Genomic DNA, 23,660 nt, shown 5'->3' with positions numbered 1-23,660 from the left:
TTCCGTAATAAAAAAATTTGTTATGGAAAAAAATCTGCAAACATATTCTCGAAAGGGGATTGGAATGTATTTTTATTTGTACCTCCACTTTTTAAGGGTATTTTCGTTATTTCACAATGAAATCGGAGACATTGATATGGTGCAGAAAGTAATTGCCTTTTATTTATCTATTGCTCAGCCCACATGATAACCGACCCACTTAAGGCCCCAAACAACTAAAAACCCAATTCTAATAAAGTACAGCAACTCAAAACTGAATTTTTATTCATACCCATACAAAATACATACGCCACATAATATATATCATCAATTAAATAAAATTTTTTTAAAAAATAATTTTATTTATGAGTTTTAATTTATTTCACACTATATAAGAGCACAAAAAAATAGGTCCTCACAAATTCTAATATTTTATTCAACAGTAGAAATTATGTAGGAAAAAACGGCGAGTAACGCGGTAAAAAAATATTATTATTACTTTTTTAATATATTAAATTTGAAAGTAATTGTTTTCTAATTGAGAAGCTAAAATCGGTTAAACTAGCCCTGATGCGCATTAAACTCTACTTATATTTACAGTTAAGAAAAGAAAGAAAGGTTTACTTGCAGTTGGCACCACTTTCACGGAAGCCACTGTAGCGGAAGCGTAATCGTCACTGCAACTTCAAAACATCCACGACATCACATCTTTTGTTAGCAGGTTCTGTAATGTGACGTGGACAAATCGGATAGGTTGGTCGCAATGTCAGATAATGCAATAATAATAATAATAATAATAATAATAATAATAATAATATAATAGAGTGGTAGTAGAAGGGCAATTTTGGCTTCTTGGGTCGCAACTTCTGAGCACTATGTTAAGTATGCAATTAGTCAACAAAAAACCGAGTCAATACCAAGACTCAAAAGTGCCCACGCATAACTGTTCAAACCTATGATTTACTTTCGTCCCTTTTCCTCTATCCCTCTTCTCACACCACTCTTTGTTGCATGAATAATGAAAATAATTTTATATCACCACACACTCTGCCATTATTTGATTTACTTTTTTCTTATTTTCCTGTTTCTTTCAACTATTTTTTCGGAGAATTCTGCCAAAACTGGAAGTCTCAGGTTAGCTCTGTATTTCTCTGGTATCTGAAGAAATTAGTAGAGCGCATAACATGCACACACATATATATATATATTTTGATTTTGTTAAGAAGAGTGTCCAGTGTTCATTTGAGAGTGTCTCTTCTTTTAATTTTTTATTATGGTTCATGTTTCTTAAGTTGCATTTTCTAAGCATACAAACACAAAATTGTTACTGATTTTTATGCTTGGGATGGCAATTGACCGTTTATCAGTATTATTCTTTGTTGTTATGGTCGAGATTATTTGTCTTGTCTTTGGACTTACTATTGTGAGTTCTGTTCATTCAGCTCACCCCGGACAACCGTTTGTCTCAATTGGGCATGTTTCTCTGCTCTATGATGTATGTTTCACTCACACAAGAGTCCGGGTAATTATGAAAGCTTTGGATCTGAAATGAAAATTGAGCACGTGTAAGAAGACATGGTTAGGTATTATTTGTAAATTTCATCACTGCTTTGGTCAATGAGTTTTGGTTTTCCAACAAACCTGAGGGTGTGAAATGGCAAACGAATTATTAACTCGTGCCTCACTTGCCCCAACATCGGAGTTACTTTCTCGGATCATATTTGCTGTGTTTGACACTGTCAAAGCAGCTAACGAGGTTGTCATTCACAAGGAAAATTTTAAGAGATTCTCTATTCATTTGGAGAATGTTTCATTTATATTAAAGTCTTTGTCAAAGGAAGACATACACAATGTCTGGAGCTTGCAAAAGGCTATGGCTTCTCTCAACCGAGAGGTTGAAGTTGCTAAGCAGCTTTCTGTGGAATGCAACAGCAGAAGTAAGGTTTATCTTTTGATCAATTCAAGGAACATCGTCACACGCTTGAATTGCTGTACCAAGGATATAGGTCGCGCAATAAACCTTTTACCTTTGTCCTCTTTAAACATTAACTCTGGTTTAAATCAACAGATAAGTGAGTTGTGTCAGAAAATGTTGGATACCGAGTATCAGACAGCTGCAACAGATGAGGAGATTTTGAAGAAATTTGATACAGCAATACAAGAGGGAAATGTTGATCGGTCGTATGCGACTCAGTTGCTAGCTGGCACTGCACATGCCATTGGGGTCCCCGTGGAGCATGGTGCTTTGAAGAGAGAATTCGAAGATCTGCAAAATGAAATGGAAAATGCCAAGTCAAGGATGGACATGGCAGAAGCTCTACACATGGAGCAGATTGTTGCACTTCTTGGAAAGGCAGATTTTATAACTTCATCACAAGAGAAGAAAACTAAGTATTTTGAGAAGAGAAATTCCTTGGGAGAGAGACCATTGACAGCTCTGCATTCCTTTCACTGCCCAATCTCTCATGAAATCATGGTGGACCCCGTTGAGACTTCCTCCGGGAAAACATTTGAGAGAAGTGAAATAGAGAAATGGTTTGCTGAAGGGAACAATCTCTGTCCCTTGACCAGGTTGCCTCTGGATACTAAAATCCTGAGGCCAAATAAAACTCTTAAAATGTCTATTCAAGAATGGAAGGACAGGAACACTATGATTACCATTTCTTCCATGAAATCCGAACTTGAAAAGAATGATGAAGAGGTAGTGGTTCAGTCCTTAGACAAATTACAGGACCTATGCTTAGAAAGAGAGGAGCACCGAGAATGGTTAAAAATTGAGAATTACATTACAGTTCTTATTGCTCTTCTTAGTTCTAAAAATCGTGAAATAAGGAAGCGTGTTCTACTCATCCTGTCTTTGCTTGTAAAGGATAATGCGGAGAACAAGGTATCTCATCATTCCTTCTCATTATTTACCATACTCATTTTAGACAGCTCAATGTAGAACTGATACCACCAATATTGATTTTTCATAAAATAAAGATAGTGATATTTCTTTATGGCAGGAAGATATTGCTATAGTGGATAATGCACTAGAATTGATTGTTCGCTCACTTTCACGACAAGTTGAGGAGCGCAAGTTGGCATTGGAGTTGCTGTTGGAACTATCTAAAAGTAAAATGGTGTGCAGTCGCATAGGAAACATTCAAGGAAGCATACTTCTGCTGATAACAATGTTAAATAGTGATGATGTCCAAGCAGCCAAAAATGCACGTGAGCTGCTGGAGAACCTCTCTTTCCTTGATCAGAATGTTATAGAGATGGCAAAGGCAAATTATCTTAAGCCTTTACTGCTGAAACTTTCTACAGGTATTCATTCCATAAACGAAACACACCCTCTAAACTTGTAGTTATTTGTCTTAGAACTTCAAAATTCTGTGTTTATTGCTATTCTTTTCTGCTAGGGCCGAAGGGACTTTATTTTTCGTAATTGAGATTGATATCTATTCAACTCTACGAAGTAGGACTTGAATACACATTAAAATACTTGAGGAAAATTATGACCCAATTTAACAAACCTATCAACAATCACTTATAGGAAAAGTAAGAAAGTAAACTGAATCAAATTTCTCTCAGAAAGTCAAATTCTTAAATTTTTTAGAGTCTCTCATCAAATTTTCCTAAAAATGTAAAAGTTGGAGTGTATAACTTGATTTTTACTGGATAGGAGATGCTTGATTTGTTTTACTTCTCTATTATTCTCTTGTAAGTGCATTTTTCTTATCGATCAAAAGTTTATCCAAACTCTATGCATTTAAGTATACAAAAATTTACTTAATAAAATATTGTATAAAAGTTCCTAGATTGTCTAATCGTGCTAGACCATTTAGTATTTGATATGCACTTTTTATTATTTTGTAGGTGGTCTTAGTAGAACATCTAGTCTTTTAACTCTACTAAGATCTTATCATCCGATGAAACCATCGAAGTGACTATCTAGTTTAGTAGTGAGGAGCATTGTTCATGTGTCTTTCTCATTAGTTTAGGTATGTTTCATGCGAGTCAATTATAATGGTATTGTTGTATAAATAGGACCTTTGTATCAGTAGCTAACTTTCTGAGTTGTACTTGATTGAAAGTTTGATGAGAGAAACTGCGAAGTTGGTAATTTTTGAATTTAGTGAATTCTACCTTGGACTAGTTCGTTAATACTTCAATCAAACCATATTAATTTTTTTTATATGATTCTTTCTTGTTCCTCCTTTTTCCATTTACTCTCTACCATGTATATCCGCGTGTGGTAGACACTCTGCAGTTAATTTGAGTGATCTAATTCCTAACAGAATTATATATGCGTTAATTGCTGGTGCTTGCAGACAAAAGTCTTTGAAATTGACAATAGCTACAACACAAAATAGAGAATATTTCCACTTTGTTTCTTGTTTTTCTTCCTTCCTCAATGCGTATAAATTACCTCCCATCTGTTAAAAAAGAAATTAAATGCGTTGATTGCAGAGATGCGCATTTGTATACTACATATATATGCTAAAAACATTGAAGAGTATGCACGTAACAAAGCCAATGAAGTGCAGGTGAAAATATAAAGAATGTCAACCTTTTGATAAAACTTTATACGGAAAATTGCACTACAAGGCATTGAATTTTTGACTAAAAATTCAGTTTTAACCTTTATGAAATATGAATCTGACATGCATCTCTATGTACTCACTGTTTGTCATTACTTAATTCCTTCATGCAGGATCAGAAAATATGAAAAGGGTCATGACTGAAACTTTGTCAGAAATTACATTAATCGACCAGAATAAATTGTCCTTGGTCAAAGATGGGGCATTGCAACCTCTTCTTCAACTGCTCTTAAATGATGATTTGGAAATCAAGAAGGTGTCTGTCAAAGCTTTACTACAGCTCTCAAGCATGCCAGAAAATGGCTTGCAGATGATTAAGGAAGGTGTTGCTCAACCACTGTTGGAACTGCTATACTCTCACAGTTTACAGTCACCTACTCTGCTTGAACAGGTTGTTGCCACAATAATGCATCTTGCGATGTCAACAAATCACGGACAAGCTGAGGCAGAACAGGTTTCATTCTTAAATTCCGAGGAAGACGTGTTCAAATTCTTCTCTCTAATTTCTTTGACAGAACCTGAGATACAAAACAAGATTCTCAAAGCTTTCCTGGCGTTGTGTCAATCTTTCTATGGCTTCCGCATCAGGAAGAGGTTGAGACAGGTGACTACTTTTTTTTGAAGTTTCAAATTTTGAGCCCACAATGTTACATGATTAGGAAAATATAGAGGAAAAACAAGTAGAAAAAGATGAGAGCCGAATGAGATAGGAAGAGAAAAAATAGTCCTTTCTCGAGTACCGAAAGAATTTCTTTTACTGCATTTCAGCAGTAAACTATACTCATAATTTCAATAATTGTGATTCACTAAATTCTATCCCCTAAAAAAAAAATCTAGTTAAGGTTGAGCGCTATTCAAACATCTATGTTTTAGATTTATAAAAGTAGTTTTATAACACTATCAAACTATGGAACAAATTAGTTCTGGCAACCTTAATAACGGCAACAATAGTAGCTGTATTAATAATTATTATCATCCAATGTGTACAGGTGAATTCATAGTTATATTTTTTTTGCAGATATCGGCCGCTAAATTATTGGTAAACTTATTGGAGATTAATACTCAAAAAGTGCGGGTCAATGCCTTAAAGCTTTTCTATTGCTTGACAGAAGACGATGATTATGACAACATCTCATCACATATAACTGAAAGATTCATTGTAGTCTTGCTTACCATCATTGAGGTTTCCGATGACACAGAAGAGATGATTACTGCTATGGGTATCATCTCTAAACTACCGCGGGAGTCTCAAATTACCCAGTGGCTTCTAGATTCTGGGGCACTTAAAACTATTTTGACTTGTCTTACCGATCAACATAGCCATGCCTTAGACAAAATCATAGAGAATTCTGTTCAAGCTCTTTGTCGTTTCATTGTCCCAACGAATCTGGAGTGGCAGAAGAGTGTGGCTTTAGAAGGCATAATCCCAGTACTGGTGCAGTTGTTGCTTTCTGGAACACCCTTTACAAAACAAAATGCAGCCATTTCAATCAAGCATTTTTCAGAAAGTTCTTATCGCTTGAGCGAGCCGATAAAGAAGCCATGTATTCTCAAACGTTGCTTTGTAGCGCAAGAAACTGGTTGTCCAGCACACTTAGGCACCTGCTCAATCGAGTCTTCATTCTGCATTTTGCAAGCTAATGCCTTGGAGCCCCTTGTGCGGTTGCTTCGTGAGACAGATATTGGAACCTGCGAAGCTTCCTTAGATGCGATACTAACTTTGGTTGATAGCCAAGCACCGCAGAGTGGAAGTAAGGTACTTGCAAATTCAAATGCTATTCCACCAATGATACAATTGTTGAGTGTTCAAGCTCCCAGGTTGCAGGAAAAAATTCTAATAGCTTTAGAACAAATTTTTCAACTAGATGAAGTGAGAAATAAGTACAAAAATGTGGCTACAATGCCCTTGGTAGCCATAACTCAAGGGAAAGATAGTCGTTTGAGAAGTCTTGCTGGCAGAGGCCTTGCTCAATTGGGTATACTTGATAAACAGTCTTCTTATTTTTAGAAAATTGTGTCGCTATTGTTTGGTTACTTGTTTCATTTAAGGCACAGAAATTGAAAACACAATTCTTACACAAGCATAGTTCATGCTTTAAACTTTGTTTTTTCCCTTTCTCTACTTTATCCATGATCTATACGTAGTTATGTATTGTAGAGTCATTGATGTCCTAATATGTTGGAGGCATGTAAGACCTGAACTTGGTGAACCATTGCTCCCTTTCTACTGTTCTAAAGAAATATTGCATTGCATTGAATATAATATATCCAAAAGGCTTTCAGAGTTATATCACATCATTGTTCCGAAAATATTGCTTCCATCACAATTGGCACCCTTCCCAACTTTAGCTGCAACATATACAAATGAAGAAAACATTTCTTAACTTTTCCACTATTGTTCCCCATTCCATTGTTAGATGTAGAAATGTTGAATTTGGTAACTAAAAATAGTAAAAGGGTTCACATAGATTTTCCAGTTTGGCTTAGTCAATTGTGCAATTTAATCTTATTGGAAAGATAACAAAAATAACAAGGGGAAGAAAAACTCTTCCCAATATAAATAATAGGCAAAATAATGGAATGCACAAGAGAAAAGAGTGAAACCAACATATACTATTTTTTTTTGTTAAGAAAACCTCAATATGAAGAAAAAACAAATGGGACCTGGTTCAATAAAAAACTTCCACTAATAATAACTAATGGTACACCACCCAAGGATCAACAAAAAAATATTTTCTTCACCAGGAAGGTGGAAAACAACACAAGAAAATCTCAATAGATATCTAGCTAGACAATAGAGATAATCAAATACATGAGATAATTGGTATAAAACTTCTTTAAGCTAACTTTTCTGCACAAATTTGCACAAGACACTGGATAACCCTGCACCTCCATGGGGTGGTGAAAATATCTTTTTACTCATAATGAAAAAACCAAATAAATCCTGCAACAATCCCTCTTCATCTTCTTCATCTTCTCGGTCGCACCCATATCCTTTTATTTTGCTTCATTTTTTTTGTGTTGGAGAACACTTCCAAAGGTTTGTGTTAGAGAGCACATTTCATGCAATTCTATGTTTGGAATTAAATCAACCACTACTCAAACAACCTCTAATTTGTTTTTAGTTCTTCACAATTAAAATCAAAATAAGCCGAATGGAAAAAGACTTCCTAGAACACTAAACAATATGACTCAAGCAAAAAGCAATGGCAAATTTAAATGACAAAAGAATTCAAAAGCGAAATTTAAATCGTTTAATGAATATAAAGGAGGAATTGTAAATGACAAGGAAATTAAATGTTGAATTGAAATGACAAGGAATGTAAAGTGCTAGAAAAAAATAAAGACAAAATTGAAAGAAGCTGAAATTGTAAAGCAGAAATCAACTCAAAAAAATTTAAGCACAAAATAACTATGTTCTGATACCACATGATGTTAGTTGATTTTAGAATTGCACATTTTTAGAGGCTTTTACTTAGATTATGATTTTTTATTTAACATGATATGGTGAAACTCAGTGAAATTGCCACTAGACACGAACTTAACCAAGTGGTTAAGTAAGTGTGAAGGTTTTCTTCAAAAGAGGAAAGAGAAAAATACAATTACTATGATGAGGATGATGAATACAGAATTAAAGCAATACAAATGGAAAGAGAATACCAAATTGAAAAGAAAATAAATGAACAATAGTGAAAGAAAATGGGTGGAATAATGAAAGGAAAAGAGAAGGGATGAAGAAGCTTATGGAGTGGAGAGAATGGTATTGAATCATGCCACTTAGGGAAGGGAGCTCCAAGATGAGTGAGGGATGAGTTGCCACTTGAAGCAATCTCTACTCAAGATATGACTCAGAGAAAAAAGGAAACACTCAGAAATTTTCTCTAACAGAGTTTTTTACTCAAAATTCAAGGTTTATTACAAGAGGAAATGCACTCTATTTATAGCCTTTGGTGACTAAGAGAGTTAGGAGGGAGGGGCGACACATGTAAGGAAAACTATAGAATCTAGGGTAAGCTAAGGTGTTGCACATGCTTAGGATCCTTCTAGAAACTAGGTAAAAAATGAAACACATGGGGTGGATGGGCGGCACATGCATATCTTCTAGAAACTAGGTTTTCTAGAAGCCTTAAGCTAGCTTATTTCTTCTAATTGGGAAAAGTCAGCCTAATTGATTACAATTCAATCTTGTCTTAAAAATACTATAAAGAAAAACAATTGATACTCTGGTCCATGCCCGGGTGTCTTCTCATGACGATCCTCTAATGGATGGTGGGGCCATGTGACTCAGGCTGAGATGATTGACCTAGCCTCAAATAATCCTTTATACTCTTGGTCGTCTTCTCGTAAAGTTGGGTCATATCACTCATATCTCTTCTTTTGCTTCATTTTTGTGTTGTAAAACACTTACAAAGGTTGGTTAAACATAATTTCGACATTTTCTCTTCTGTCTTGTTGTATTATGGACTAGGCAATCCATAAAGTTTTCATATTGAACAAATTGGAACATATTACATTTTTAAAATATAGTATGAATTGCATAATCTAGAATATATTTACGGATCCAAAAGTACCTTCTGGATTGTGCAATTTAAAGTGTATTAGTAAAAAATCTCATATTTTGGATTGTGAGATTCAAAAGGTACTTCCAGATCCAAAAATACAATATGAATTGCAATCCAGAAGGTACTTTGGGATCTTGAAATACGTTCTAGATTGTGCAATCTAGAATATGTTATTCTTTCTCAAGATACTTTGGATTGCATAATCTAGAATATACTTCTAGATTTGAAAATACTTTTCAGATTATGAAATCTGGTGTGTATTTTAAAAACATAATATATTTCAGATTACATAATCCGGACCGTATCTGATACGGGGTACAGGTCGAAAAAAGGGGGTTGCAGGAAGCAGTAGCTAGAAAATTATCCACAGTATGCAAAATCCCAGGTTGTCAAATTCTTTTTGTACCCTATGGTTTCACTCTGTGCCCAATGGGGTTGGTGAAAATATTGTTTTACCCTTAATGAAAAAAAATAAACCTTGCAACACCCCTTCTTCATCTTCTCAGGCACACACCCTTTTGTCCCCTTCTTTTGCTTCGTTTTTATGTTGGAGGGATTGATGTTGCATTACCTCGTTGTGCCGGTTGCAAAGGTTAGTTAAACATACTTTTGACATTTTTGTTTCCGTCTTGTTGTATTCTGGATTGGATAATTCTAAAAGTTTCCATACTGTACAATTTGAAAAATATTACATTTGTTAAAAGACTCTTTGGATTTCACAATCCTTAATGTATTTCTAGATCCAAAAGTACCTTATGGATTGTACAATCCAAAGTCTATTAGTAAAAAATCTCATATTTCAGATTATGCATTTCACAAGGTATTTTTAGATCCAAAAATACATTATGGATTGTGCAATCCAGAATATGTAACTTTTTCCAAAAACACTCTCGATTGTGCATTGTGGAAGGTACTCCAGGATCCATAATATGTTTTGGATTGTGTATTCTGGAATGTTATTTTTTTCCAAATAAACTTCTGGATTCAAAAATACGTTTTAGATTGTGCAATTCGGTGTGTATTTTAAAAGTAAAATGTTATAGATTATGTAATTCGAAGTGTATCTGAAATGTGTTTGTTGTTATAAATGTTATTTGTAAAGTTTATTCAATTTTGGTGTTTTTTTAATATAAGAATTGTGTTGTAAATAAAGTTGTGACTAGGACAACATGTGGTGCATCTCTAGATGAGGTAGGCAAAAGACCTACGACATTAGTCTTTATAGGAGATCATGAACAAAATTGTCATGCTAGTGTTGGTGATGTGATGAATCCACCTGTAGGAGGACATGATCAACATGAAGGATTCCCTTGAGGACCTTCAAATTGTTCTCTATTAGTAATTTTCACTAATCATGTTGCTTTGAGATTGTGTGAAGGTAAGGTAAGAATAAAAAGTTGTAGTTAATTGGTGTATCTGTCATCATGACTTTATTTTTAGCTATAAACACTCACATTATTTTTAGGATAGTGGAGAATTAAAATTGGTCTCCCATAGTCGAAAATTAAGTAAATTTAGGGTGCCTCGTCCTCAAATTGAGGCACTTGTGCTTAAGGTGGAATTGTGCAATAAAAGTTATGAGGTGGTCAATAAGGAGTTGATTTCAGCCTTTGTGGAGAGGTGACACCGAGACATTGACACTTTTCTCCTTTCGGTTGATGAGATGACAATAATGTTGGATGATGTGTTGTCGTTGCTCCATATCCCCATTGTGGGACAATTTCCTACGTCCATCCAAATGGAATTCACTATAACTTCAACAATTTTAGATGGAGTTGCTAGGGGTTGACTTGGGGTGATGCCATCTTAGAGATGAGACATTGACTTAGTTGGCTCTAAGAGGTATATGAGGAGTATTATGTGAGCTAGAGTTTGGAGTGCACTGCAAGGCCTCATTTGTTGCATTTAGTGGGATGCACGATATTTGTTAACAAGAGTGCAACATCAATCTTTGTGTCGTACTTGTTGTTATTTAGCAATCTATGAATATACAATGGATACTCGTGGGAGAACGATTGATTATGGTCATGTCACTAAAGGCACTCCAACATGGGAGGAAACACATATTGCACTCTAGTTAGTCCGTGGTGTGACAAATGAGGGGGTTGTTTATATTAGACGTTCTCAATCTGTACTTAGAAAGCATCAGAGACATAATAGTTATATTTTTATATTATATATTGTTTATATTCCCTCTTTGAATTTGTGGATTAATTGTACTTATTTTTATAATAAATTTTAATTGAATCTGACAACTATGTTATCTTTTTATTTTATTCAAACTTGTTTTTGTTTTTTTATCGATGATTATTTTCATTGCATATAAATTTATGTAAAAATTTAAATGATACATGACAACATTTGTGGTAGTAATAACTAATATAGTCAATAAAGTAACACATTCCAATTAATATACAACAATGTATGCATATCTAACATTGTACACTTGCTTTATTATTTTGAAATTATTCTTATTATTTTTTTACAAAGTAAGTAATATGTTTGTCAGCTTCATTAGACTTAGTTATGTCATGTCATCAATCATGAAATATCCATTTGTTTTAATTTGCCAATATTGGGGTGACCAACTGATGTCTCAACCATTTAAGATTATGAATTTCACATATTATCTTCAATACCCAACCTTCTCCATTGCGATCAAATTTACCCTATAATTTAAAAGGACAATAAATTGTATTTTACTAGTTACTATCACCCCCAAATCGTGTTTGTATTTTCTATACTTATCACTTTTTCACAAACATAACAACATATGTTCCATGTTATCCATTTGTTTTGTCAAATCTAATTATCACAATCACAAAACCAACTCCATAAGCTACCTTACACACCCATTAATGTAAGTCATCTCACATACCAAATGCCTACATAAATACATTACAATATAGTTACATGAGTTGTGGAACTTTTTACACAAATGAATGAAATTTTATTTACCTTATTCATTGTAAAAATCCCTAACACACTCTCCTCCGAAAAATTCACCTTCATTGCCCACAAACTTCATTAAATCTAACTCATCTATATCTAGTATCTTATCTACTTCATTGAATATTCAACTCCAAAATTGAGATTTCATCTCCACATTCAACAATCACTATGTAACTACACCAACGAAATAAATGCTAAAATATATGAAAAAAATTGTATAATGGATTGCACAATTCAAAATATATTATTTGTATATTGAATTGTACAATCCAAAATACTGATTTCAAATATTAACTTCCAGATTTTATAATTTAGAGAAAGTCTTTGGATAATCCATTCCAATTGAAAAAAAGATGTAAATGAAAAAATAACCAGAAACAAAACCAACACAGCCAAACTAACAACTCCAATACACACCAATACCTAAATTCATTTTCAGAAGGGTATTTTTGATATTTTGGGAAGTATGGGGTGCAGGAAGAATTTGCCTCCTAAGACTTACCATGTAAATGCTTGTTATGGACCAAAAAGCCCAAAACGTATTGGGCCTGAGCGTGAATGATCCAAATACAGAAATGCGCGGTTGCGTTTGCATATCTTTTCACTCTCCCTTTCTACCATTTCCCTGTCAGAGAGATCCACTTCGAAGCTAAACGCTGCAGAAAATGTTCAAAAAGTATGCTTACTCGCTCTACGAACATAACTGCTAAATCTCTCTTCCTAGATTTTGATGTGATTCAAAACCTGTTTCTATATTTCTTTTCATTATTGGTTTTTCCTATGGATCTTTTTCGGGGGTTTCTTTCCAATTGCACCATTGATAGTGGTGATGGTGCCATAAACCCTAAAACATTATTAATTTTGTATTGGAACCCCAATGCCCTCTTTTCCTTGTATCACCTTCCCCCAACCAGTCGATAATTCCAATAAAATGTGTTGCATGTTCTCTACTTCATGTCCATGAACATGATCCTATTGTTCCCCCCAACAATTGTTTACTATAACGTTGATTTTCCAGTATTTATCTTCAGATTTATATTTATTTTTTTCCAGATTTTCAGGCGAAGATGTGTCTGCACAGAACCAAGTGAAGGCCTCTGTTCAACGAAAAATACGGCAAAGTATTGCAGAAGAGGTTTAACCTTGTATAACAACATTCGTTTTTGGTACTCATTAGTTTTTTGAGGCCTGTATATTAACTATAATAACTTCGCTGCAGTATCCAGGCCTTGAACCTGTGTTGGATGATATACTTCCCAAGAAGTCCCCTCTTATAGTTGCTAAATGGTTTGATTGTGGTTCTTTTTGTTGTCCATTTTGCTGTGTCATATCTTTTATGGTTGCTAACTGGTTATTGCTAACTGGTTATTGCTTTTTCCCTTGGTCTTGTAGCCAGAACCATCTCAACCTGGTTCTTGTGAACAACGTACCTTTGTTTTTCAGTGTCCGTGATGGACCGTACATGCCCACCTTGCGACTTCTCCATCAATGTAAAGTTTATAGTTCATGCATTTTTTAACTTGTCTAGTGCTAATTATAAATATTTCGCTGGTTTTTAAGCTGTATTTTTACTGCATAGTGCATGTCTTTTACGTCCCAAATGTTCAATGTTACATAATAAACTATTGAGGATGCAGCTGAGTTTGAGTTCAGCTCATATGACGAAAAGATATTGAAATGAAAAAATTATAGTTGGTTAAATATTTTCCTTTTAGATCCAAATATAATGAAGAAGTTACAAGTTGATCGTGGCGCAATTAGATTTGTCTTGGCGGGGGCAAACATAATGTGTCCCGGTCTAACATCTCCTGGGGGTGTCTTGGATGAGGATGTAGGAGCAGAATTTCCTGTGGTACTGCCATTGTAATCTATAAATATATTGATTATAATGCACAAAGTATTTTCTAGTGAATTTATATTAACCACAATCACACCATGTATTTATCTGATTTTAGGCGATCATGGCTGAAGGAAAACAGCATGCTCTTGCTATTGGCTTTACAAAAATGTCAGCAAAAGACATGTAAGGAACTTTTCTTATCCCGTCCTATGATTGGAGGAATGTTGACTGATTTAAGTATGAATTCTTTCACTATAAATAAATGGATACTCTGTTAGATATTCTCTTTTTACTGTTAATTTTATTCTCTGCTAACATTTATAAACATGCAAGTAGGTTTGTGGTTGGGTTGGGTTCGGTTTACTACATAATGAGACAAAACTGATTAAAAAGCTTTAGTTTGTGTCAGTTTGGGCTTGGAAAATTTTAAGGGTGAACCGAATCAAACTGACACAATCAAATTCAAGTTGGTTCATGTATGGTCATGCGGTTATTTTCAATATTTTTTTAGACAAATTTTGTAAAGATAAAGTTAGGAAAGAAACAAGATTGTAGCACAGCAAAGTCAACTCTCAGCAAAATACCCTCGTCTGCTGTAGACCAACACCAACTAACATCCCACATTTCTGCACCTCTTGCACTTTCATCAACTGTGCCATACAACCAAAACTACTCACCTATTAGATCCATTTGATCTCAAGCCTGAGATGGGTGCTTCTCAAGCTCCCCACACCCAGCACCATCAAGCTTGTCACCTTGCAAAATCAACTCAGCAATGCTGCTCTCTGCAACTAATGGCAACCATTTATTCCAACATTCTACTCAATCCCTGGTTCATCCAAATGAATCACACGTGAACAATTTGAAGTATGAGCTATGATGATTGCATTGTGATGGGTGGCCCGCGAGAGGTCACTGATGGGAAGGGAGGAGAATATTGAATAAATTTTTATCTTTGATTCATATGGGAGTGAATTTTTATTTTCGTAAGGCATATATTGATATACATTGGGTTGGGTTTGATGAGTTTCAAGTTCTTTAGTTGACTTGACTTAAATTTATATTCTTGTCAACTAATTTATCTCCCAATTCAATCCGTTTCACTTTTGGTTTGGGTCATGTGAGTTCATCAGTCAATTGGAACCTGCTTCTTCTACTATACATTAAGAGAAAAATTAAGATCTAAATAATTTTTTTTTGCCATATCTCATTAAGAGCCTATGATTTCTTGTGTGCAATCTAGGGTGGACCTACTTCACCTCCCCAAACAATTTTTTCCTTGGCTTCTATGAACACATTTCTATGCCAGTCCCCTCTGACAGTGTTTGCGTGAATATGTATTTAGCTCCCTCACCTAATTCTTTTTCAGTTTCATAAGTGTGCATTGATGAAAATACCATTGGCTTGTCATTTACAGAGTGAAATACTTATTACTTACTTTAATTGGTGACTCTGGTATTTGTTTTGCATTTTACACAACTCTCCCATTAATGATCTTCGGATGGAATATTAAGACATGAAATTTGTAGTGTGTAACTATGATAGGACTGCTAGCAAAACAGTGAGAAAGACCAGTTTTTTATTTTTATTTTAGTTTATTGAATGAAACTGAGGAGAAGCTCCTTGGAAGCAGTACACTATTTCATGGATCTGGAAGCAGTACGTGATTTCTCAATCACAACCCCTCAAACCATTTACTGTATTTTTATGCTTTACTGGTCTACAGACTACAATATATAATTAAACCTTAATGGCCCCCAATCAGCTGCAGGCCTATCCCCCATCTTCTAACACAAACCAAGCTTGATCATGATGGATCTACTATCAAATTAGCACCATTTCAACTGAAAATTCAACATTTTATTTTAAAGGCTTAAAGCTGGAACATCATATTACTGCCAATAATATCAATAATGTTGCCTGCATCAATGCCATAGCATTTGGTTTTTATTATTAAAGAATAAAAACTCATCGTTGATATCAAAATAAAGAGAACTTGTGATTTGCCTATTTTCACTTTCCTTAGTTGATTCTTGTACTCAAGAAGTTAAATATGTCTGTGGTTTCAGAAAAGCAATCAACAAAGGAATTGGGGTTGACAACTTGCATTATCTCAATGATGGTCTTTGGAAGGTATGATCGATATATGCTTTCCTTCTTGTTCGTATCATTATTAAGAAATCAGTAGATGTAGTGTCTCGTATTCTTGTTCTTTAATGTACCTGCAATAAATACAATGACTTTTCTTTTTCTTTTGTTCATATGAACGATAACAGCTTTTGGCCTTAAACATTGAAAGATCAAATCCAATTTCTGAACCAACACTTCTTTTCCTCCTGAATTCTGCACCCTCCACCCAGGGCTTCATAATATATTTTCTTCTGGTGTTGGTTCTTCCGATTTTTAATATATCCTCATTATCTATTTTCTATACTACGTTGTAGATGGAGCGACTTGATTGAAGATGTTGTAAGAGCTTCAATGCCTACTACTAAGATGATATCCTGTTTTCTGGACCTTGATCTAGATCTTAGTATAATATGCGATTTGTATGTTTGTTTTGTTATACCGTGTAAACAGTAAAGAAATGAATTTTGTTTTACACAGTGCTCTTAGTACTATGTAGATTTCATGTAACATGGAATACAATCTGCGTGTTGACAAATACGAATTTTTGTTTATTTTCGGACTCCAAATGAACACTGCAATCATGCACGGAAAGTTAATTCAAACTTGATGCCATTTGACATTTGTTGCATTACCACAATTTATCAAACAATCGCAACTGATGTAAAGTGTCTGATTGGAGAGAAAATTGGATGCTGAAAAAAGTATAGTTTATTTATTGCATTATTAAGGCTCGATTTACATTGTCGTTTGATATTGCTATCTATTTACGTGGATGCCAACATGGAGTGAAAATTACAGGTCATCAAAATGTGGCTCGTTTAACACGATTAGTGATTAACAAGACATGGAAATTTTGTTAATTGCGTTATCAAGGTTTGTGTCTTAACCTCACCAATAATGCGACCCAAGTCTAATTGCACACCGAGAATCTAGTAGAGATATGAAGATTGACCACATTTTGTCGAACGGGGTGGAATTTAGTCCCAATTTTCAGCGGATGTGCCATCCATTGTTTTTTTCAGCTGTTTCTTTGGTCAAGGGTAGTAAATGACATCAGTTTAATCGACCACAGTTATTATCACCTTTTTTGTTTTCATGTGCGTATCGTAAAGCATCATCCTTTTTTCATGTGGATGAACTGTTAAAATTTTAGCCTTTTCGAAAACTAAATTCGGAAGACCCTCCTTGATCAAATTGCTATGCAAATAGACGACAAAGGGAAATTATCATAAGAGATAAGTTTTACATAAATTTAAACCCACCAACTCTAGGCAGCCAAACAATAAAATCTAAGATTTTCACTTCTAATTTTATTGTTTTTAACAACTTTTAACCAATAAAAAAAAGTTTGTTGAAAGGTTGCTGCTATAATCAAAGTATACTGGTAGCACTACTCATACAATAATAATCAGTGAACAGGGCAACCTTTAATTACAATACCTTTCTCAGTGGGACAAGTAGCCAAGGGGCAGCCTTCAGGATTATTTCCCCACCAGTTAAGCAAAATGTTGTTATTGTTCAAAGCAAGAAACAGTAGGATTGTCATAAAGGCAGTTCCAGCATCAAGACCACCAGACAGTACATAATTGCAGCGTTTCCACCATTGTTGTTTATATCTATATACAACGAACCCTGAGAGAAAGGCAAGTAGTATCCAACTAGTGAAGTTGACAGCGGTTGCAGGGGGCATAATTGATGTGGCACCCAACAACACAGGCATGTGAATCAGAGTTATCCACTTTTGCCCTGGAAATGCCTTGTGAGCAAGCCAAACCAGAAAGGGAGCAATAGCTCCACCAAGGAAGAAGAAGTTTACTTTGGCATATTCACCAAGGTTTCCAAAGATTCTGCGTGGTCCAAGAAGACCCCATATAACTGATGCATCAAAGAACACATTGTCCATTGGGCAAGTCCAAGGGCTATCAGGAGGCAAGATGGTGGTGTCACAAAGGTTAGGGATTGTTCCCATTAACCACCATGCTGTTATTGTGTATACAAATACTGATAAAATTGTTCCTGCCACCTACAGTGCAATTTGCAACCAGATTTAGTTTCTTCAAATAAGAACTCCTAATATGTGCTTTATATACTCTTAAAGGCTCACATTCAAAATGATAGAGGAATCGCAACTTACCTGTGCCATGAACATTGTTCTTGGAGGAATCTTCATATAGTGTCCAAGTTTGAAGTCTTGCAAAAAGGTTAGTGCTTGAGTCATGCTGATGTAGCCATACACCTTAAAGCACATGTTAGCCACAGGGCGCTCTGGATACATGTAACCAATTATGTATTCTGTTATGATGTTTAAACCGGGTTGCTGTTAAGGAACAAAGAGATGAGGCCTTAGAAAATTCTCCTTAGCACCATTGTAAAATTAGTAAGCTCAGTAAGTGAATTGTTGAGATACCTGATTTGTAGTAGCATTTATTATTCCAATTGGAAGAGTAAAGAAAATGGATATTGCACAAGCTAGTAATACACCCCACCAAGGCAACTGGAGTGATTCTTCGTAGTGCTCACAAATAAATATAATAAGAGCGATGTTCACTACTAGAATGATGTAAAACCACCACGTTGGGACTGATTTGTATCTTTTCATGAGTCTTGTGTGTATGTCCATTTTTTTACTGTTTCCAAAGGCCCTTCTACTTTGGTTCCATATTTCCCTGTGTAGGACGCATATGATAACTGTTTATGAAATTGAGATTTCGAAAGACACAACATATTTCACAAATGAAAATAAATTGTAACAGGGTGGGGTCCTGTGCGACTTTCATATTAAGTGATACTTGATTTATACTTACATTTGCACTGCAAACATAACTCGTTAAAGTAATTGATAGTAAGCACATGGAATTTTAGTTTAGAACAGAACAAGTTTGTGTAAAGGGAACATATAACATGTTTCTGGACAAAAACAAACTTGGAAGTTCAGGGTGTTTAATGTAATAAGTTCAGAAGGATTCAAGAGCTTCATAGATATTTTTTAAGAGCAGTGAGGGGGATAAAATACCTAGGTTTAATTGCACTTTTTTGTTATGCTACTATCACCATCTCACATATTCTGTCCCTCTATTTATTTTTCTCAAAAATTCGATCTTCACTGTTTTAATTGTACAATTTTTATCTATCAGTTACTTGGACATGTAATCTTTAACTGAAATGCACAAGTGATACTCTATGATAATATTTAATTTCAAATGGATACAAAGTGCAATTAAGTCTAACATCTAACAATAATAACATCCCAACACATGTCAAATTGATGATAAAATCAGATGAAGATCCAGAAAGTGGCTACCTTCCATGAAAGAGCAGAACATGCACAACTGTAGCAGAAAGTGCTGCAAATCCAAGGCCATATGTCATTGCAAAGAAAGTGCTGAGATGCACAGGCCCGTTGATTGAATAGGCATGCCGATCAAGATGGAAATCGGAGTTGACAATAGTTGAAATGTCATAGAGGGAACCGTTTCCCCTGAACAGCTTACTTGAAAATATTGGAAAAGTCTTGGCATTATAGGCATTGAACCAGTAAGAAATTGGTGTCATAACATACATTACAAGAAAAAACCCAACAGCAATATTAGCAGTAGCAAACCAAGGGCTGGCTAGTGGACTTCCAAGGTAAGAAGAAATGGTAGACCAATCAAATCCAAATGCTGCAATTCCAAGACCCCTCAAGCCAGAACCAAGTTGTTGAACTAGAATAGACTTGGGGGCAACCCAACACATCCAAGAGAAAGATGTCAACATTGAAAACAAATAGCCAGGAAACACATAGTAAGCCAAGCCTGAGACCAAGACAAGGAGGAAAAATTGGGTTCGTGTTGTGCCTCCTTTTGGCCTCTTGCCTTTCTCATGTAGAGCACTGTATTAATGTACTGAATCAGCATAGTTGCATTCTTTAAAAAGGCTACTAATTAACAAACTAACTAGATAAAAAATGCTAGCAGCACACTCATTTAGACACATTTTATATTAATGATTGAAATTAATTGAAAATTTCAGTTTTTGAAGAATAGAAAGGTTATATTTAAGTGTGCTGCTAACATTCCAAAGAAAATTCACCTGAATAATGAAACTTGAACCAGATTAGAAGGCCACCACATTTCCCCTGGCTCAACTAGAAATTTCCGGAATAGTCCTGCCCAACCGAACCCCAGCACCTAAATTTGAATAACAAAGCATAACTTGTGACAATACTTCACACGAGTTCATACCATTAACATATACCAGGACTCATAATGTTACCAACATTATTCAGTATTCCTAACTTTCAAAACCAAAACCAATTTATAAAGTACTCATTTATATATTATGAAGTATCTTATCTTTTATTTTTATTGATTAACTAAATAGAAAAATACTGTGCATAATCGTAGCCTTCCTTTTATTTCACTTCCATCTCAGTTTTCTTTCTATGGCTATCTATATTTTTCATCACATTCCCTTGTCACATCTATCCATTTAATTCTTTTCCTTTATTTATTTTTCTGTCTTCCTTTTTTATCCATTCTCTTAAAATAAAGATTTAGATCCAAGTTAATCTCATAAATATTTTGTGAGGTGAATTCACTTATCTATTATCTAATCTATTTTAGTGATATCACCAGTGAACCTGTGACTAAAACCAGGTCCCTTGAGATTACAACTAAGATAATAGAAAAGACAGCAACTAAGACTGTCCAGAACATTTACACTAGTTTCCAAGCATGCAATTTGGGATGTAGGAGAATTATTACTCTCCTAAATAATACCAGGTCAAAAATGAAACAACAGATTTGTTGGGACATGTCACAGAACTGAATATTGATTAAAACTTCAAATATTTGTATCTAGAATCATGTAATCTCATTTAATGGTCTTTATCAAAGTTGTAAGAAACTAATATGACCAGCATGTTAGTAAAAGGTAAATGATTTCTTTAAGGCCTTTCAATTTTATTGTACAACTTTCAGAGAGCCTGAGGATTCAAATCTCAAAATATTCCTTTCACTTTTCATCCTCTCACACATGGTAGGGCTCCTGAAGAATTTTTCAGTGTCCCAAAAATACAATACAAACAAGTTATATGGTAATAAAATCCTTATAAGTTAAAAGTTGACATTGTAATTGACTTCATACAAAGTATACATGTTTTTGTTGACAAAATGATACAAGAGTAGACTTTAATACCGTGTACCCTAATTGTCATAACTCTAACAAGACTGCATACAGAGTCGTGTCCAATGGATTCTGAGTTTCTCAACATCAAGTTAATAAGTATAAAAAATATTAATTATATTTAATCACCTAATTTGTCAAGACTAAAGAAGTAATTAATTTAGCTCTATAACAAAATCTGTCCAAAATTCCTTCATCGATCTTACTCTTCTTTGTGAAATGTTTGTTAATACAATTTTTCATTGATATTAATTGAGTTATTTTTATTTAAAATAATTAATAAAGAAGTATTACAGATTGAACCTAGAACTAATATAATTTTTATCTGTTGTAGAAAGAGGAACAAAGATGAAAGAGTGTCATAAACAAGAAAGAGAGAGAGAGAGAGAGAGAGGATAGTATTGGAGGGAAGAGAACCTGAGTAGTTAACATGACTAGTAAGGCAGGAAGGAAATCAAGCTTTCTTTTATACATGAGCTTCACTGCACTCAAAATATGAGTTGCATACACAGTTCCAGCACCAGAATTGGCAAAGATGGTTATCAGAACATGCTCTTTGATGTTGAAAGGTCCCCGGTTGAGTGAGAACTCAAACCTCGTACCCTTGAAGAACACACGCGTTGGCAAAGTCCTTGCCATGAAGTGGCCAATAGGAACCACAGCAATCTGAGCAGAAACTGAGGTAACAATCAAAGGCTGTGTTCTGTACCAAAAAAACTGGTTCACAAAGGACAACAGCACGCATGAAACAACCCCCAGAACCCACATTCTAAACGTGAGAATCTGCATGTTGGGGTCATCAGTTTTAGGCACAGTGAGTTCCACTTGTTTCACTGGACACTCTTCATTCTTTATGCTCTCGCTCTCTGAGTCTGAGCCACCCTCAACCTCAAAAGTGGAAGCCATGGTGAAAGAGTCTTCTCTTGAAACAGAAATAAGATGTTAAAAAGAATTCTCATGCGCGTAGAAGAGCATACGTATATATGTATGTATATAAAGACAGTGAGGAACAACCACAAAATGACAGTGCAAAGGACTGCAATATTTCGGGAAAAACGAAGAGCTATGATTCCTACTTAAAGTTATCTATATCTCTATTGCGTCCTTACTACTATTTTGATGAATTATATGTTTGACCTTAATTTCATTTCACTTCAATAGTAAGCATCATTATTAGTAGTGCCCTTTACCCTCTAACGCTGTGTTTTGGAATAAAAATGATGTTTAGAAATAAATATATATAATAAAGATAAATTTGTAATTAAATAACATAAAAAGTATTAAAATAATAATATTGAGAATTGTAAGGTGATTGTATAAACTATTAGAAATTAGAGTTTATGTATATTATATAAGGAATGAAAAATATGAGAATGTAAAGGAATGAATGTGTGAAAATAAAAAAAAAAGTATTTGAATTAAAGTAGGTTAGATATTAAGTATGTTAAATATTATTTATGTTATTAATAAATAATTTAACTATTATATCAAACAAGTTTTATTGTCATTATGATTATATTTATTATGATTATATTTATTATTATTAATATCATTAATATTATAATTAATATTATTAGTATTATCATTAATATTATTATTAATATCATTAATATATAAATATTATTAATTTTATAATATTAATAATGTATATATATATATATATATTAGTTCTAATTCGCTAATAATATTCGTCAACTTTAAGTCGTAGTTAATACTCATTAACTCTAATTCATAGGTAATATCACCAACTTTAGTGTGTAGTAGGTATTGTCTGTCAACTAAGGTTCATAGATAATACCCACAAACTTGAGTCAGTATATATATTTGGAGGTAATGTTGTATTTTTTTCTTTATTTTTTTCATTATTCTTTTTATCTTTTCTTATTCTTTATGATTTCTATTTACAATTATTACATAGAATTATTATTTATGAATATTAATTATGGTTATTATTTATAATTATTCATATTATAATAATATTATTACTATTACGCATATAAATTATAATAATATTATTAATATTACACAAATAATCATATTATTAATATATATATATATATTATTAAAACTATTAAGATTATTTATATTGGTAATATTGTCAATATTATAAATATTGTTAATATTATTAATATTTTTAATATTTGTAATATAATAATAATATAAATATTAATATTATTAATAATGTTAATGAAAATATTTATATTAATAATAATGTTGAATTTATCTACAAATATAAATTTGTGGGTCAAATTTATGGATAATGTAAAAGGAAAATGATGGTTTGACACCCATTGTTCCACTTTACATCCCACTAAATATTAATACTTTAACCATTTTTAATTTTAAAAATTATTTTAACATTTTATATTTTGTCTAATATTTCATTAAAGACATTTTCTTATTTTTAAATTTTTTTATTATAAATATTAATATTTTAGTGTAGGT

At 33.8% G+C, this 23,660-nt stretch overlaps 3 protein-coding genes across 3 annotated transcripts; 2 read left to right on the top strand and 1 right to left on the bottom strand.

The window, feature by feature from the left end:
• The first annotated feature begins 815 nt into the window (after positions 1–815).
• Positions 816–6,858, top strand: LOC137820486 (U-box domain-containing protein 44). Its single transcript, XM_068624603.2, has 5 exons — positions 816–1,113; positions 1,422–2,866; positions 2,985–3,288; positions 4,679–5,169; positions 5,584–6,858. The coding sequence occupies exons 2-5, from the start codon at positions 1,634–1,636 to the stop codon at positions 6,571–6,573; spliced, it is 3,018 nt and encodes a 1,005-aa protein (XP_068480704.2). The 5' UTR covers positions 816–1,113; positions 1,422–1,633; the 3' UTR covers positions 6,574–6,858.
• Positions 6,859–12,627: 5,769 nt separating this feature from the next.
• Positions 12,628–16,668, top strand: LOC137820777 (pseudouridine synthase and archaeosine transglycosylase (PUA) domain-containing protein). Its single transcript, XM_068625018.2, has 8 exons — positions 12,628–12,755; positions 13,133–13,214; positions 13,299–13,366; positions 13,472–13,569; positions 13,795–13,931; positions 14,035–14,102; positions 15,989–16,052; positions 16,364–16,668. Exons 1-8 carry the CDS (start codon positions 12,745–12,747, stop codon positions 16,379–16,381), a joined length of 546 nt encoding a protein of 181 aa, XP_068481119.1. The 5' UTR covers positions 12,628–12,744; the 3' UTR covers positions 16,382–16,668.
• Positions 16,669–17,315: 647 nt separating this feature from the next.
• Positions 17,316–22,361, bottom strand: OPT6 (oligopeptide transporter 1). Its single transcript, XM_068625047.2, has 6 exons — positions 21,633–22,361; positions 20,121–20,218; positions 19,351–19,920; positions 18,457–18,715; positions 18,184–18,366; positions 17,316–18,072 (listed from the first exon to the last, which is right to left on the bottom strand). Exons 1-6 carry the CDS (start codon positions 22,119–22,121, stop codon positions 17,458–17,460), a joined length of 2,214 nt encoding a protein of 737 aa, XP_068481148.1. The 5' UTR covers positions 22,122–22,361; the 3' UTR covers positions 17,316–17,457.
• Between the last annotated feature and the right edge of the window lie 1,299 nt (positions 22,362–23,660).

The sequence above is a fragment of the Phaseolus vulgaris genome, chromosome 9 (assembly GCF_051622355.1).
Source record: "Phaseolus vulgaris cultivar YP4 chromosome 9, ASM5162235v1, whole genome shotgun sequence".
In the NCBI taxonomy this organism is placed as follows: Eukaryota; Viridiplantae; Streptophyta; class Magnoliopsida; order Fabales; family Fabaceae; genus Phaseolus; species Phaseolus vulgaris.
This window is presented reverse-complemented; position numbering and strand designations above follow the sequence as displayed.

Excerpts from the sequence above, each read along its gene's own strand:
- LOC137820486 (XM_068624603.2), top strand. The coding sequence starts at position 1,634 with ATGGCAAACGAATTATTAACTCGTGCCTCACTTGCCCCAACATCGGAG. Across the intron at positions 3,289-4,678 it reads ACTGCTGAAACTTTCTACAG|GATCAGAAAATATGAAAAGG; the intron begins GTATTCATTCCA and ends TCCTTCATGCAG. Across the intron at positions 5,170-5,583 it reads TCAGGAAGAGGTTGAGACAG|ATATCGGCCGCTAAATTATT; the intron begins GTGACTACTTTT and ends TTTTTTTTGCAG.
- OPT6 (XM_068625047.2), bottom strand. The coding sequence starts at position 22,121 with ATGGCTTCCACTTTTGAGGTTGAGGGTGGCTCAGACTCAGAGAGCGAG. Across the intron at positions 18,716-19,350 it reads GTTCTGCTCTTTCATGGAAG|GGAAATATGGAACCAAAGTA; the intron begins GTAGCCACTTTC and ends CGTCCTACACAG. Across the intron at positions 18,367-18,456 it reads TAAATGCTACTACAAATCAG|CAACCCGGTTTAAACATCAT; the intron begins GTATCTCAACAA and ends GTTCCTTAACAG.
- LOC137820777 (XM_068625018.2), top strand. Across the intron at positions 13,932-14,034 it reads TAGGAGCAGAATTTCCTGTG|GCGATCATGGCTGAAGGAAA; the intron begins GTACTGCCATTG and ends ATCTGATTTTAG. Across the intron at positions 14,103-15,988 it reads AAAATGTCAGCAAAAGACAT|AAAAGCAATCAACAAAGGAA; the intron begins GTAAGGAACTTT and ends CTGTGGTTTCAG.